Source organism: Hyperolius riggenbachi, chromosome 10, assembly GCF_040937935.1.
Source record: "Hyperolius riggenbachi isolate aHypRig1 chromosome 10, aHypRig1.pri, whole genome shotgun sequence".
NCBI classification, from domain to species: Eukaryota; Metazoa; Chordata; class Amphibia; order Anura; family Hyperoliidae; genus Hyperolius; species Hyperolius riggenbachi.
Window position 1 is genome coordinate 175,471,501 of NC_090655.1, and position 13,763 is coordinate 175,485,263.

Below are 13,763 nucleotides of genomic sequence, written 5' to 3' on the forward strand. Positions count from 1 at the left end.
GCCCAATATGCTGATATAAAATTCATCACAATAACTTGCCCGGTTATTGGTGTAAGACCCTCCTTGGGGACCGGTCAGCCTAATGCACTCATGCAAGATGTCATATTAATCAGTATATTTTGACAATTATGAATCTGCTATGCCCTAAATATGACATGTATAGTTTATGAGTTACAGTGTTTCACAATTTAAGCTCAAAATCCTCCTAGGAGGAGGATTACTGTCATTGATGGGAAATTCAGAGGGGAAAGGCGTTGCCACACCCCCAAACCAGCTTCATCAAAAGCACATTGCCAGCAGGCGGACTTCAATCCTCCATTTTAACATCATCTGGATTACAGCTCGACCTGCTGCTGGGCAGAGGACCCCCAGCAGCCATCTTGGAACTGTAACATTTGCTTGGATTACAAACTATACCTAAAGGCCTATGATTCTGAAAAAGGACTTTGCATTTATTCTCCCAGAAGGAAATATCCCCACACAGACTGAATTTTGGCTAAGTAAACCTTTCACAATGATTCCCTTTTATTTTAAGCTTTGTGTGTATATGTTAATTAGTGTATGTAAATGTGTGTGATGCATTTTTGTTATTAAACGTTTAAAAATCGTTTAGCGGTTATAACCTGTTGCTGAACATGCACAATCGTACTCCTCCAAAAACGTTACCTTGTGTTCTAGACTATCTTGTATTTATAACTCGTATGCTTGAATCGGGCACAGATAAACAGGTCTGGCGCCGATCTCTGCATGCAGCTAAGGGTTAACTTACAGTGTTTGCAGTGTGCTAATATATTTACAGTCCTGTGCTGACTCACAGGTGGGGGCATGCTTTTGAATTGTACGTATGTGGTGAATCGTTTGGAGTCAGGACGCTCCTCTCGGCTAGTCGGTTCATAGACCGCAAATCCACATATGGGCATCTATGCGCAAAGAGACAGCGAGACCGAGTTTCTGACTCTGAGTGATTGACCCGATCAAGGACCGGTCTATAACAAGTAGTATTAAGGTTCTGGAGCTCAAGATGGATGCTCACCCAGGATGAATATAAAGAAAAGAAAAATATTTACCATGGGGCCAGGCTTCGGACACAGGAAAAGGTGTAACAGGTACAGTACATGTATGTGAGGGTGCCAAATAATGTCTATTTTTCTCTAATCATAAATAGAGTTTAATCCTGCTTTAAAGCAATACCGAGGTGAAGATAAACTGCTTCTTTCAGGCAAAGAAAGAAAAAAAGAACACAGCCTAGTTATTTGTTTGCTTGGTACTGTAAATACACATGTTTGTTTTCACCTTGGTATTACTTTATGTATACCTGTCTATGTAGTACTATGTTAAAAAATGATGTTCGTTCATGCAAGATAATCCCTGTATTTGTATTTTTTCATAAAATTTATTATAATTGATTTATATAGTGCTATCTTCTGTGGCACTATAAAAAGCAAGATAACACTGGTGCACAATACAGAGATGGCATACAGAATAAAAGTGACAGCAACTAATGCAGACAGTTGTTGAAAAAATACATATAGAAATATAGAAATTACAATAAACAATAGAGAAGAGAACCATACCCTTATCTTACAATCCTGTACAAGTGCCTGTATTAGATGCTGTGGGAAGCAAAACATGGTCAGTAAGTTAAAATATTAGTGTTTGTTTGAACAAATTTTAAGAGAACACCTTACAGTTTTCACTAATCTGATGATCAATTTATTTTGCTCTTGTTTATGATAGGATTGCTAAACCTAACAAAATAAAATTTGAACCTTGGGCTAAGGACCGTGAAACATTTTTGCAGTGAACCAAATATTTTGCCATATCACAATAAAAAAATCACTTAGCTGAACAGTCCCTCATTAACACAGATCTATATCTATTTAGAATACGGTTATACAAAACAAGTGATACAACTTCCCAGTTATTGCCACATATTATACTACTCTACTATAGTGAAAATGCATTATCAAGATTATTTTAACTACATGTTTTAAAAACTGCATTGCTTTAATTTGGCTTTACATTTGGCTTTGCATCCTCAATGTGTTTGATGAAGATAGTGACAAATTAGGTTGATTAGCCTATACAATAAAGACAACAGTCTGTATTGCCATCGTTGCAAAACATTAAAATTTAAAGGGACTCCGAGCAGTGCAGAAACTATGGAAAGATGCATATCATTTTAAAGCTCTCTTTCTCCTCTTTCCAATGATATATACGGACACAGCATGGATGATCTCCGTGTCACTGCCCTGAAGGGCGGCTTCAAAACGTCAAATGACCGATTAATAGCAGAAACAAAATTTATAAATTGTTTCAAAGCTGTGCAGAAGGGTCTGAATAAGGACAACAACTTTCTATATTGGTATGAGATTGATGATATATGAACTGTCTCAGCCACCCTAGCTGAACTTGTGAACTAAGAATTTACGATACCTCTGGGTCAATCCTAATACCAGGTCTGTGAGCAATAAAGTAAACACGGATCCTTATCTTACCCCATTTAGATGGTCTGTTTGTATTAAGGCATCTTAATGATGTATTTATGCTTGAAAAAAATATCTGTTTTTCCTTTTGATGTTGCATGTATATAAGCTGTCTGTACCACCAGCTTGCAAACTAACAGGATATAAACCTGACGAAGGCTGCAAGGCCGAAAGCTTGTTTATTCTTATTCATTTGTAGTTAGCCAATAAATGGTATCATCCTGATTTAAAACTTCTTGCTTTCAATGATATATAAATCACCGCCCTACGCCTTTTAGTTTTCGCTATTTTCGCAATTGAAATTGCCGCTATAGAAAACTAAAAGGCATAGGGCAACGATTTAGGAGTCGTCAGAAAGAGGAGAAAGAGAGCTTTAAAATGATATCCATCTTTCCATAGTTTTCCATAGTTACATTGTATTAAACAGGACGACACTTTCCCCAGTGTCAGCAGCTCGATTCTGCTGAATGGAGCTGCTGACTTTAGGAAAAAGTCGCCCTGTGTAATACAATGTAACTATGGAAAGATGGATATCATTTTAAAGCCCTCTTTCTCCTCTTTCTGACGACCCCTAAATCGTTGCTCTACGCCTTTTAGTTTTCTATATTTTCGCCGTGGCAATTTCAATCGCGAAAATAGCGAAAACTAAAAGGCCTAGGGTGGCGGTTTATATATCATTGGAAAGAGGAGAAAGAGAGCTTTAAAATGATATGCATCTTTCCATAGTTTTTGCACTGCTCGGAGTCCCTTTAACATATACATCAACAGCCTGGTCCATAGAAACCAAACATCTAAATGCCAAAATGATCAGCAGTCTCAAAGATACAGAAAATGTAGTGATCATCATATTACTGTGATAATGGCATCAATAGCTAATACAAAGGGCAGGAGCTCAACTCCCTTTGTTTTTATGTGAGGTTAAATAATTTGTACCTTTAAAACTACTATGGCTCCTTTCACACTGTGTCACGTCGCAATGGACAATATCATTGCATGTGATGCAATGATATTCTTATGGGGCTATTACATTGATTGCAGTGTGCCGCGTTCCGTTGAGGTAATGCACATCATGCATAGAGAGCATTTACAGTGGCAGTGAAGCATACTTTTGTTGTACTGTATGCCTCATTGTATGGTCGAACCTCAATGCCACTGCGCAATGTGACTTTTCATCTAGGTTGCAATCTTATCACAACGCAACATGCACAGTGTGAAAGGAGCCTAAATGTCTTGTCATGCAACATTGGTTAAAAGGCAACCACCTTTTAAAAGGCTATATATATTTTTAATCTTTGATCAGTTTCTATTGCCCAGGTTTGCTTTACAAATGTGACAAAGAACTGAATAGTCTTGACCAGCTTCACATATGTTCACCAACTTTATCAACAATCAACACAACACAAGTAAAAATTATTTTTTTTTAAAGTCTGTTAATCAATAAATGGCAGCAAAAAGTCAGTTATTCCCGAAATAAGGCTGTGACATTTATGGAGTAAGTTAAATATCACATTTCCCTGCTAGTTCCTTAGTTCTTACAAAATACACATCTTGAACATTACTTTTTATTAAAGTATGATATTTGTGCTTTTTTTTCTAAAGATGTGTACCTTTTCCTACATATGAATACTACACACTGTGCTTCGCAGTCCTCCAAATTATTTGCTAAATAACACTTCGGAAATATGTGATCCTATAATACATAATTGTCTGTCACATAACACTGGATTGGACAATACATGTGCAGATGCCAAAATCCAAAAGAATGAAATCCTTTAAAAGGGTTTCTTATTACAACTCCTTATGATTATTATCTTAAGTCAATTTTCTTGTGCTTGCACCACCTACATCAATCCCCTTACCACGTATTATTTCTCTTCTTCTGTCCCCGTGGTGAGGCGTTTCACTTCTGATTCTCTCCATATAACTCATTATTTCCTGAGGTTCCCTCATACCCATGTCTTTGCATACCCACATGATGTCTTCCTCACTTGCCACCAAGATGGAGCGCATTGAGGGATTCTCATGGACTCTTTCCAGCTTTCGTTCCCCTTGTGGGGTTGCAGATTTGAAAGAAACCACCTCAGGCTTTTTGGATTCTAAACACACTCTAGAATGATTTGCAGGCGTAGAAAATGAGCATGCTTCAGACAGATGGCCATTGGTGGTCTCTGAGCCTTGAGAATTTCTTACTGGATGGAATGTACTGGTTAGACTTTGTGGTCCTGTTTCTCTTCCTTCCCAGTGCCCTCTTTCCTCCTCTTCACCCACTCCTCCTTGGGATCTCGGACCCTCTGCTTCAGGCCCTTCCAGCCACACCCAGTTTGGAGCCTCAGGATTTCCAGCGCACTCAGGTGCTGATTTTTTTCTGTGTCTCCTGATAAATGCCAAGCAGCTTATAAAGAACATGAGGGTTAGCAAAGAAAAAAGAGCAAGAAGCCCATAAAGTCCCTCTTCTAAGCCTGGAATTCCCCAGCGAGTTGTGACAATGTCATCAACACCAGAAATAGATTCATCATCATCTTCAGTAACTGTACTGTCACTTCTTAGAATAATGTCACTGGTGCCAGGAATAACATTGTTCACAGGTAAGACTGAATCTCCATCCTTGGCAACTAGGTCACTATCACTCTGTAATATGTCACTATCAGGAAATGATTCCCCTTCTGTTCCATTGCTTGGAAACGTAACCCTTGCATAACTAGCACTGAGCAATCCTAGCGAATCTCCTTCTCTGCATCGTTCGGAAAGGAAGAGAGATATACGCAACAGAGGCCCTTCACCAGGACTCTCAAAAACTAAGACTGGTAAGCTCCAGGAGTTTGCTAATGCCACAGGACGATGAACGGAAATGGTGTGAGGATCTGATGATACAACAGATAAAGATAGTTCCTGTGGGTCATAGAGGGTCAATGGAGCAATCGACAAGTCACTGAACAGCAGCCATATACACATGACAGACTCCTGTTTGGAAAAAAACAAACAAAACATGAACATGCATATAGAAACGTTCTTAAATGACAACTACATAAATTAGGTACTAGTGTGACGCTCAATGGCTGAGAAAGAGCAATCTTTTCAGTTATGCTTTGTATAATACAGGGATACAGGGAATAATAGCAAACCCCAAACCTTATTTCAGATTACATAAAGGTAATACATGTGTGTGATAAACACTATTATATATTTTTTCTCCTCCCCTAAAGAAATTAAGCATCCTCTTTCCACTGACATAGTGGTTTATTTATAACCAATACTGCTTAGAGCAGCAGAGACAGCCACACTATCCCAGAAAAAAACATTTATAAAGTAGATAAATACTTGTTTTACTTACAAACATATGTATTTTACTGTTCATGTTTTGATTTCAATTAATTTTATATAGCTAATAGGCATTTTAGGATTTTTACTGCCTTTGACTGCAGTCAATCCTGATGTCATTTCCTCCCTTACTCTTTTTTTCTCCTAGAAACTGCACTGCTGTGTTGTAGTGTGCCTGTCTGTGCTGTGTTCTCCAATTACAAGCACCTGCTGTATGCCCCCTCCTCTCAGTCACTGATGGGAGGGGCTGTGACACCACGTGGAGAGAGCATGGACAGGCATGCATAGAATATAGCCTTTGCTGCTTGTCTGAGGAGATAACAGCCCGACTGCTTCCAGCTAGGTAAGTTGAAGGGACAACTTTTATTTAAAAAAAAAGTGCAGCTACAAAGAACATATATCTGAATTAAGAACTTTCTCTCTGCTCTAGAAATAAGCAACAGCATAATAACATTTAAACAAAAACATTTCTTTGTTACAGTTGATACAAATCCTACAACAAATCTGCACTGGTTCTACTTCCTGTTTTTATGGAAGCAGAAATATTGTTAACATCCAGTGCTTTCAATGGGCTTATCTGCCATGGGAGTCAGCTGACATGGGATAAATCAAATTACAACTTGTTACATATCAAGAAGGAGAAGGAGCAAAAAAGTCTGGCACTGTAGTTTTAATGCAAGCAGCAAGTGTACAAAATTGGAAATCACAGTGGTTGCACAGGAACATGTGTACGTGGAAAGATGATGTACTTATCGTGCTCTGCTGGAGTGGGGGGGGGGGGGGGCATCTGTGGGCGCCAGAGGGTGCACGGCCTTACGACCGTTTCGCAATGGGGTGAGCCTTGCTTCCTCGGAGGCTAACGTGCACGTACACAGATAAGGGGAAATTAGACCAGCTAAACTCTCTAAATACATACAGGGTACATTTCTCTATGTTTTAATTATGTCCTGTTCAATAATTCAGGCCCACTTTAAAAAAATAAAATGGAGCCCGGGGCTAATGTTATCAGCCCCCTCCCCCAATTAGTGGTATCAGTTGCTGTCTGTATCCCCCACCCCCCAAACTAGCAGTACAGGAGGCCACCCACACCTGCCTCTCATTCAAAGTGCGCACAGCATAGCCTTCTCACCTGTCAAGAAGGCGCACTAACATTTTTCTTTATCCTGTGTCCTCCCATCTCCATACCTGCAGCGTCTCTGTTCCCGTGACCTGTCAGCATGTTGCATACATGTTGCTGGGTCAAAGAGACACCACAGGTATGAAGACACAAGGACACTGAAACAAGAATCGGAGGGGGGCCAAAATCTGCTACTTGACTTGGGGCCCCATTTGGTCTTAATCCAGCTTTGGCAGAGGGGTGAAGTGCATTTCCCTTCTCAGCCTCATGTCACAGTGAACTACCCTCAGCCAATCAGTAAGGAGCAGGAATGTGGGAGGGGAGATAACCTTCTCTCTCCTCGGCAATATACCAAATAGAACCAGGATGGCTGAGACAAAATTGATTACAGCAGAAAAATGTATGATTATATTGGAATTCTTGATTTGCAGAGTCAAATTGTAGACTGCATAATAAACACAGAGCAGTGGGTAAACGGAATTTGATTTAATGGCTGGCAATCCCACTATAAAATAAAATGAAACATTATTATTATTGATACTACAGGGACATACTGTTTTAATGTTTTTTTGGGGGGCCGGATCTGGGTGAGACCTTGGGCACTTAGGTACTGGTATTTCTACTATTTATACATATTATTCCATTGAAATTAAAAGAATATGTAAACATTCTTTGTGTATGTTATTGTAAAGGCATACTCCAACCCCAGTAAATACATCAAAGAAAGTTCCAAACAACAACAGAACTGCTGTAACAGAAAGCATAATCCAGCAATTGTTTTTTTTTAATACAATTTTTGATTCTAGGAGGAGTGTCCTTTGTCTTCTGTATTATATATAGAGGCGATAAGACAGGAGATAGTGAGTTGATGTCAAGTAAGAGACACAAAGACAGTCCACGCCCAAGTTATGTAAAGTTGCATGCTTTGGGTGTCCTACTGGAGCTACAGATCTGTTCAGTTGGAGAGTTACTGCAGTTCTCTATTACAGTCAACTGTTACTGAACTACCACCATACTCCCTAGTGAACCCACTGTTAGTGCTTTAACAGAGCTTTGTGGCAGCTCCATATCTGTATAGATAGAAATGGCTCCTTGTCAGATCATCACTGTGAGATTCAATTATAGTGACCACAACAAACAGGAAGCTGCATATGTGTGTTATATTTCTGCACAATGTCCGTTGCAAAGTATAAATGCTACTTTTATTGATGCAAGTTAAAAAGATGTGTTGCTAAGATGTTTTGGACTTCCACTAGTCCTTAAAGGGAAGGTTCACGGTGGGGGGAAAAAGAAATAAAAATGCACATCCACTTACCTGGGGCTTCCTCCAGCCCGTGGCAGGCAGGACGTGCCCTCGGCGCCGCTCCGCAGGCTCCCGGTCCCCTCCGGAGCGGCGCCGAGGGCACGTCCTGCCTGCCACGGGCTGGAGGAAGCCCCAGGTAAGTGGATGTGCATTTTTTTTTTTTACCCCCACCGCGGATCTTCCTTTTAAGGGGGACCTAAACTGAGAAGGACATGGATTTTTTCTTTTAAAATAGTACCAGTTGCCTGACTCTCCTGTTGATCCTGTGTCTCTAATACTTTTAGCCACAGCCCCTCAATGAGCATGCAGATCAGGTGATCTGACTGAAGTCAGACTGGATTAGCTGCATGCTTGTTTCAGGTGTGTGATTCAGCCACTACTGCAGCCAAAGAGATCAGCAGGACTGCCAAGCAATTGGTATTGTTTAAAAGGAAACATCCATATCCCTCTCAGTTAAGGTTCTCTTTAATCAAAGCACCACAACAGACATTGTGCGGAAACCCTTGCCTTTCCACATCAATACTGGGTTTGAGTCGCCTGGTTCGTACACTGCCATTGCAGCAAGGGTTAAGCAGAATTCAAATACCTGGTTTTTACTCTTATGGTACCCATACATGGTACAATAAAAACATTGGATTTTCCCATTTATTCGACCAAAATAATCTAATCGAATGAAAGTAGAAAATATTTTTTTTTTTCGATCAGGAAAACGAACGATTTCTGTAAAAATCTGATTGGACATGTTGGAAAAAAATGAGATTTTTTATTTATATTCTTGAATCCTGATACCAAAAATATTTTTGGGCGCTTCCTGTACTTACCCAGTATATTCCAATATATCCTACTTTGTAGGGTGTTCGCCTCGCAGAATTCTGCGACTCAAATATTTTTTAGGAGCAGAGACCACAACATCTGGAAAAGAACGAGTAGGGACGATTGTTCCCTACAAGCACACACAAGTGGTTGCCTAAAGGAGCAACTCTTCCTTGTGAGTATATTTCCTATCTTTTCGATATAGCTACTCCACCTGGCGATACTACACCAGAGCGGGCTCTTGGTGTCTGTGTGTCTCTTGCTGAATGGATATCTTTTTTCAACCAAACTGTGTAACCACGTACATAGCGTGATTTTATACTAAATATTTATTATAGCATGCCAGTATTAGACCATGGAGGAAACGTATAGTTTAGGTTTGAGATAGAAAGAAAAAAATATAAGTATATAAAACATAGTCCAAAGCAAGCAGTGCTCTTCATGTGTGCGTTACAGCTGTCTTCTGGGCTGCTGCAACCCGAGAGAGATGGGAAGCACAAGTGGGGGACCAAACAACTCCTTATCCCCTTCAATACCAGCAGGCTCTGGCCCCTTAACCCCCTTGGTGGTAACCCCGTGTGTGACACGGGGTAAGCCGCCGGAGGGTGCCGCTCAGGCCCTGCTGGGCCGATTTACATCATTTTTTTTATTTGCTACACGCAGCTAGCACTTTGCTAGCTGCGTGTGCATAACGATCGCCGCTGCTACCCACCGATCCGCCGTGCCGCCCCTCCCCCCCCAGACCCCTTTCGCTGCCTGGCCAATCAGTGCCAGGCAGCGCTGAGGGGTGGATCGGAGCATCCGCTGACGTCACGACGTTGATGACGTCATCGCGATCGTCGCCATGGCAACGGGGAAGCCCATACAGGGAATCCCGTTCAGAACAGCACTAGGCTAGCTACATGCTTTAAAAAAAAAATTTGAAAAAAAAAAGTGCTGCGCTGCCCCCCGGCGGATTTATTGTACCGTCAGGGAGGTTAAAGCGATCCAAGCATTCTTTTTTAAACAAATTATTACTTTATATACAGTAGAAATAAAAAATATGTACCACATAAATTACACAATGGTAAATTTCTAAGACACAGTTTTCAAAGTAATGTTTGGTTAGCTTAAGGAACAGAGCCTTTTTTTGCTGGATTTCTAGCTGTGATCAATGTGATTGTCTCACTGTGATCACAGGGTCATGTGCCAGAGCCATCTGCAGGAGAATAAATACGAGAAATAAGAGCTCTTATATAGTCCTGTCGAAGCAAAATCAGCAATGCAACGTACAATATCTGTAAAGTGATCACAAACTAATTTAAAGCTTCCTGTGATAAATAAAATTACTTTTCTAGAACAGTACAATTGCATACTTAAAGCAAGTCTGGAGTGATTTAAAAAAAACAAAACGGGGGTGGGCGCATGCACAAACAGGAGAAGATGGCTCCTATGTAAGCTCTGTGCCTGGTCGTATATTGAGGGCTTCCCACAGCACACCGATCACAACTGCCTCTCCTAATGCACTCGCTCTTCTCGTGACATGACCAGGAAGGGCAATAAATAATCCCCTTCCCAGCTGTCAATTCCTCACAGGGAACCGTGGTCAGCGTGCAGACAAGATAGTGGCAACTCTTACTTCCAGCCAGGCAGCAAATCGGGAATCCCCTCAGCCATGTGTCCCCAATCAGAGTCCAGATGCCGCCCGCACCTCTAACAAGAAGCTTCTTGCCAACATTAGGGCGATGCTAAAATCTGAATTAAGAAATGCATTTTCGGGCATTACCACGCAAATATAGATCGGGGGGCAGGGTTAATGACTTAGAACAGTGGGTGGATGCATGTGCAGATGCTCTAGATGCAGATCATTGAAGGCTCACTGGGCAAGAGGCCAGAATAGCCCAGCTGGAATCCCGCTTAGAGGATTTAGAAAATAGAGCCAAGCGCTCCAACGTACACATTAGGGGCCTACCTGAAAGTATCACAGCATCACAGACCCTGCTGGGTTTTGCCTTGACCGCATTCACAGGGTCCTGGGCTGGCCTCGCAACCCTGGCTTACCACGTAACGTTGTCCTAAAATGTCATTACTTTGATGTCAAAGAGCAAGTTATGGCGGCATTCAGGATTTTGACCACCGTACCAGGAGTTGCTATGTCTGTTCGACTGTATGCCGACCTGGCTCCAGCTACCCTTCCAGAAACGGAGACCGCTCCGACCAATTGCCCAGACTTTGATCTGGGAGAACACCCGATATCACTGGTCTTTTCCATTACAATTTCAGCTTAATGGAGTCACTCAGCATGTAAAGTTCCTTGAAGAGGGTAAGAGAATCCTTGAGGCAGCTGACCTTCGAGTCGACCTAACACTACTCTCTTTGCAACAATGCTCAAATCCTCTCTCTCAAAGGCTGCAGCACCCTGAAAGAGTGACAGACTGTTTTAAGACTGAGATCGTCAGGACTGGGTCCTTCTCATCCCAAGAATCCACCTGGGTCCTATAGAGCCTTCCCGTTCTCCTCGCGGTTTTCTCATTCTCCCGCAGACTCCTCCGTTTGAATCTCCCACCATGAGAGACTTTGGCAGTCTTCGAAAGCACTCAGGCTCCCAAAGACCGGTGGCTCTGTACTGTGCACGCTCGAGTGCTCGAGGAGCATTCGCGGTGTGTAGTACGGAGCAGTCCGTCTACGGAAACCCGAGTGGTTCAAAAGACTGCCAAAGCCAGTCCAACCCGGAAGAGAGCAACCTACAACCAAATGGTCGTAGACTGCTAACAAGGGAGCATGCTGTGGAACATGCCAACCGAGAGGAGAATGAGAAGGCTCTATAGGACCCACAGCCTTTCCTTTACTTAGGTGGGTATCTGTTTTTTATTTTAAAAATCACTTCAGACTCCCTTTAAAAGTTGAACACAAGCCTATTAATATTAAAATGGGTGGAAAAGTACACAATAATCAGCTGGAAGAATTTAGTTTCCCATTTCACTTCTAGAGGTTGATTATCACTATGAAAGACACATCAATAAAAATACTTATGAATTACTTAGGGCTCGTTTCCACTAGTGCGATGCGAATCGCCGGGATTCCACCGCTGACGAAATTGCATGCGGATGCGATTCCACGTGCGTTTTTTGCTGCAATTTCGCATGAGATTTTGCATAGGCAGGGTATATGCGAATTTAACCATGTCACTGCCTGGTTCAATTTACATTAGTTTTCATGCGAATTCGCACGCGAAATCGCGGCAAAAAACGCATGTGCGTTTTCCCTATCAAATACATAGCCTGCGATTCGCCTGCATTCCACACGCAGGCGAATTCTGCAGGCTCTACCGTGCAGAAAAATCCTGCACAGAAAAACGCAGGAAAAAACTGACAAGTGGAAACAGGGCCATCCACTTGTATTGGTTATGCGAATCCGCATGCAGACAACGCATGCGGATTCGCTCTAGTGGAAACGGGCCCTTAGGATTTACAAAATCCTCTGCCAGCTTTTTATTGCTTTCCCCTACCAACTGTCCCAGTAGCACCCAGTAACACCCAAATGTGCACCCAGGGTGTCACTAGGAAGGGGAAGTAAACAAATTATTCTCCCTGGAGGAAAAGATGGCAGAAAGAACTTAACTGCACTGTTTTCAAAAATTGAAAACAAACCATTGGGTGGAGTAGGGCTTTGACTATCAAAAGAACAGCTGCAGCTCAGCAGCAAAACTACACTGTATTCCATGTTATTATGCAAATTATATTAACCACTTCACCCCAAGGAGGTTTTTCCCCTAATGGACAAGAGCAATTTTCACCTTTCAGTGCTCATCCCTTTCATTTGCCAATAGCTTAATCACTACTAATCACAATGAAATTATCTATATCTTGTTTTTTTCACCACCAATTGGTCTTTTGGGGGTTGATATTTGTTTTCAGTAATTACTTTATTTTCTATGCATTTTAAAGGGGAACACAAGGAAAAAATTAAAAGATACACAATTTCTCCAATTTCGTCCCCTATATTTTTAATATAAACACTGCTACTGTACATAAAACCCACACATTTTATCTGCCTATTGGTCCTGGTTATAACAAGATTTTAACCACTTCAGCCTACAGCTTCGAAAATCTTATGCATCCGAGCAATGTTCACCTCCCATTCATTCGCTAATAACTTTATCGCTACTTATCAAAATTAATTGATCTATATCTCGTTTTTTCCGCCACTAATTAGGCTTTCTTTAGGTAGTACATTTTGCTAAGAGCCACTTTACTGTAAATACATTTTAACAGGAAGATTAAGATAGAAATGGAAAAAAATCATTATTTCTCAGTTTTTGGCCATTATAGTTTAAAATTAATACATGCTACAGTAATTAAAACCCATGCATTTTATGTGCCCATTTGTCCCGCTTATTACACCATTTAAATTACATCGCTATCACAATTTATGGCGCCGATATTTTATTTAGAAATAAAGGTGCATTTTTTCAATTTGCGTCCATCACTATTTACAAGCTTATAATTTTAAAAAATTTAATAAGATACTCTCTTGACATGTATATTTAAAAAGTTCAGACCCTTAGGTAACTATTTATGTAGTTTTTTTTTTTTAATTGTAATTTTTTTTATTTTTTTTTAATACAAAAATGTATTTGGGTAATTTTAGTTTGGGAGGTAAATAGCCAATTTTAGATGTAATATAATGTATTTTTTTATTCAATACAGGTATGTGGGTGCAGTTTACTATTTGGCCACAAGATGGC

General features: G+C 40.9%; 1 protein-coding gene across 1 annotated transcript in view; it reads right to left on the reverse strand.

Annotated features, from left to right (window-relative positions):
* Positions 1-3,851: 3,851 nt before the first annotated feature.
* The window catches only part of TMEM132A (transmembrane protein 132A), a 240,977-nt gene continuing 231,065 nt past the window's right edge, over positions 3,852-13,763 (reverse strand). The window contains exon 11 of the mRNA XM_068255296.1: positions 3,852-5,447. Coding sequence (XP_068111397.1) covers positions 4,299-5,447 — 1,149 coding nt within the window. The 3' untranslated portion in view covers positions 3,852-4,298. The remainder of the gene's footprint in view (positions 5,448-13,763) is intronic.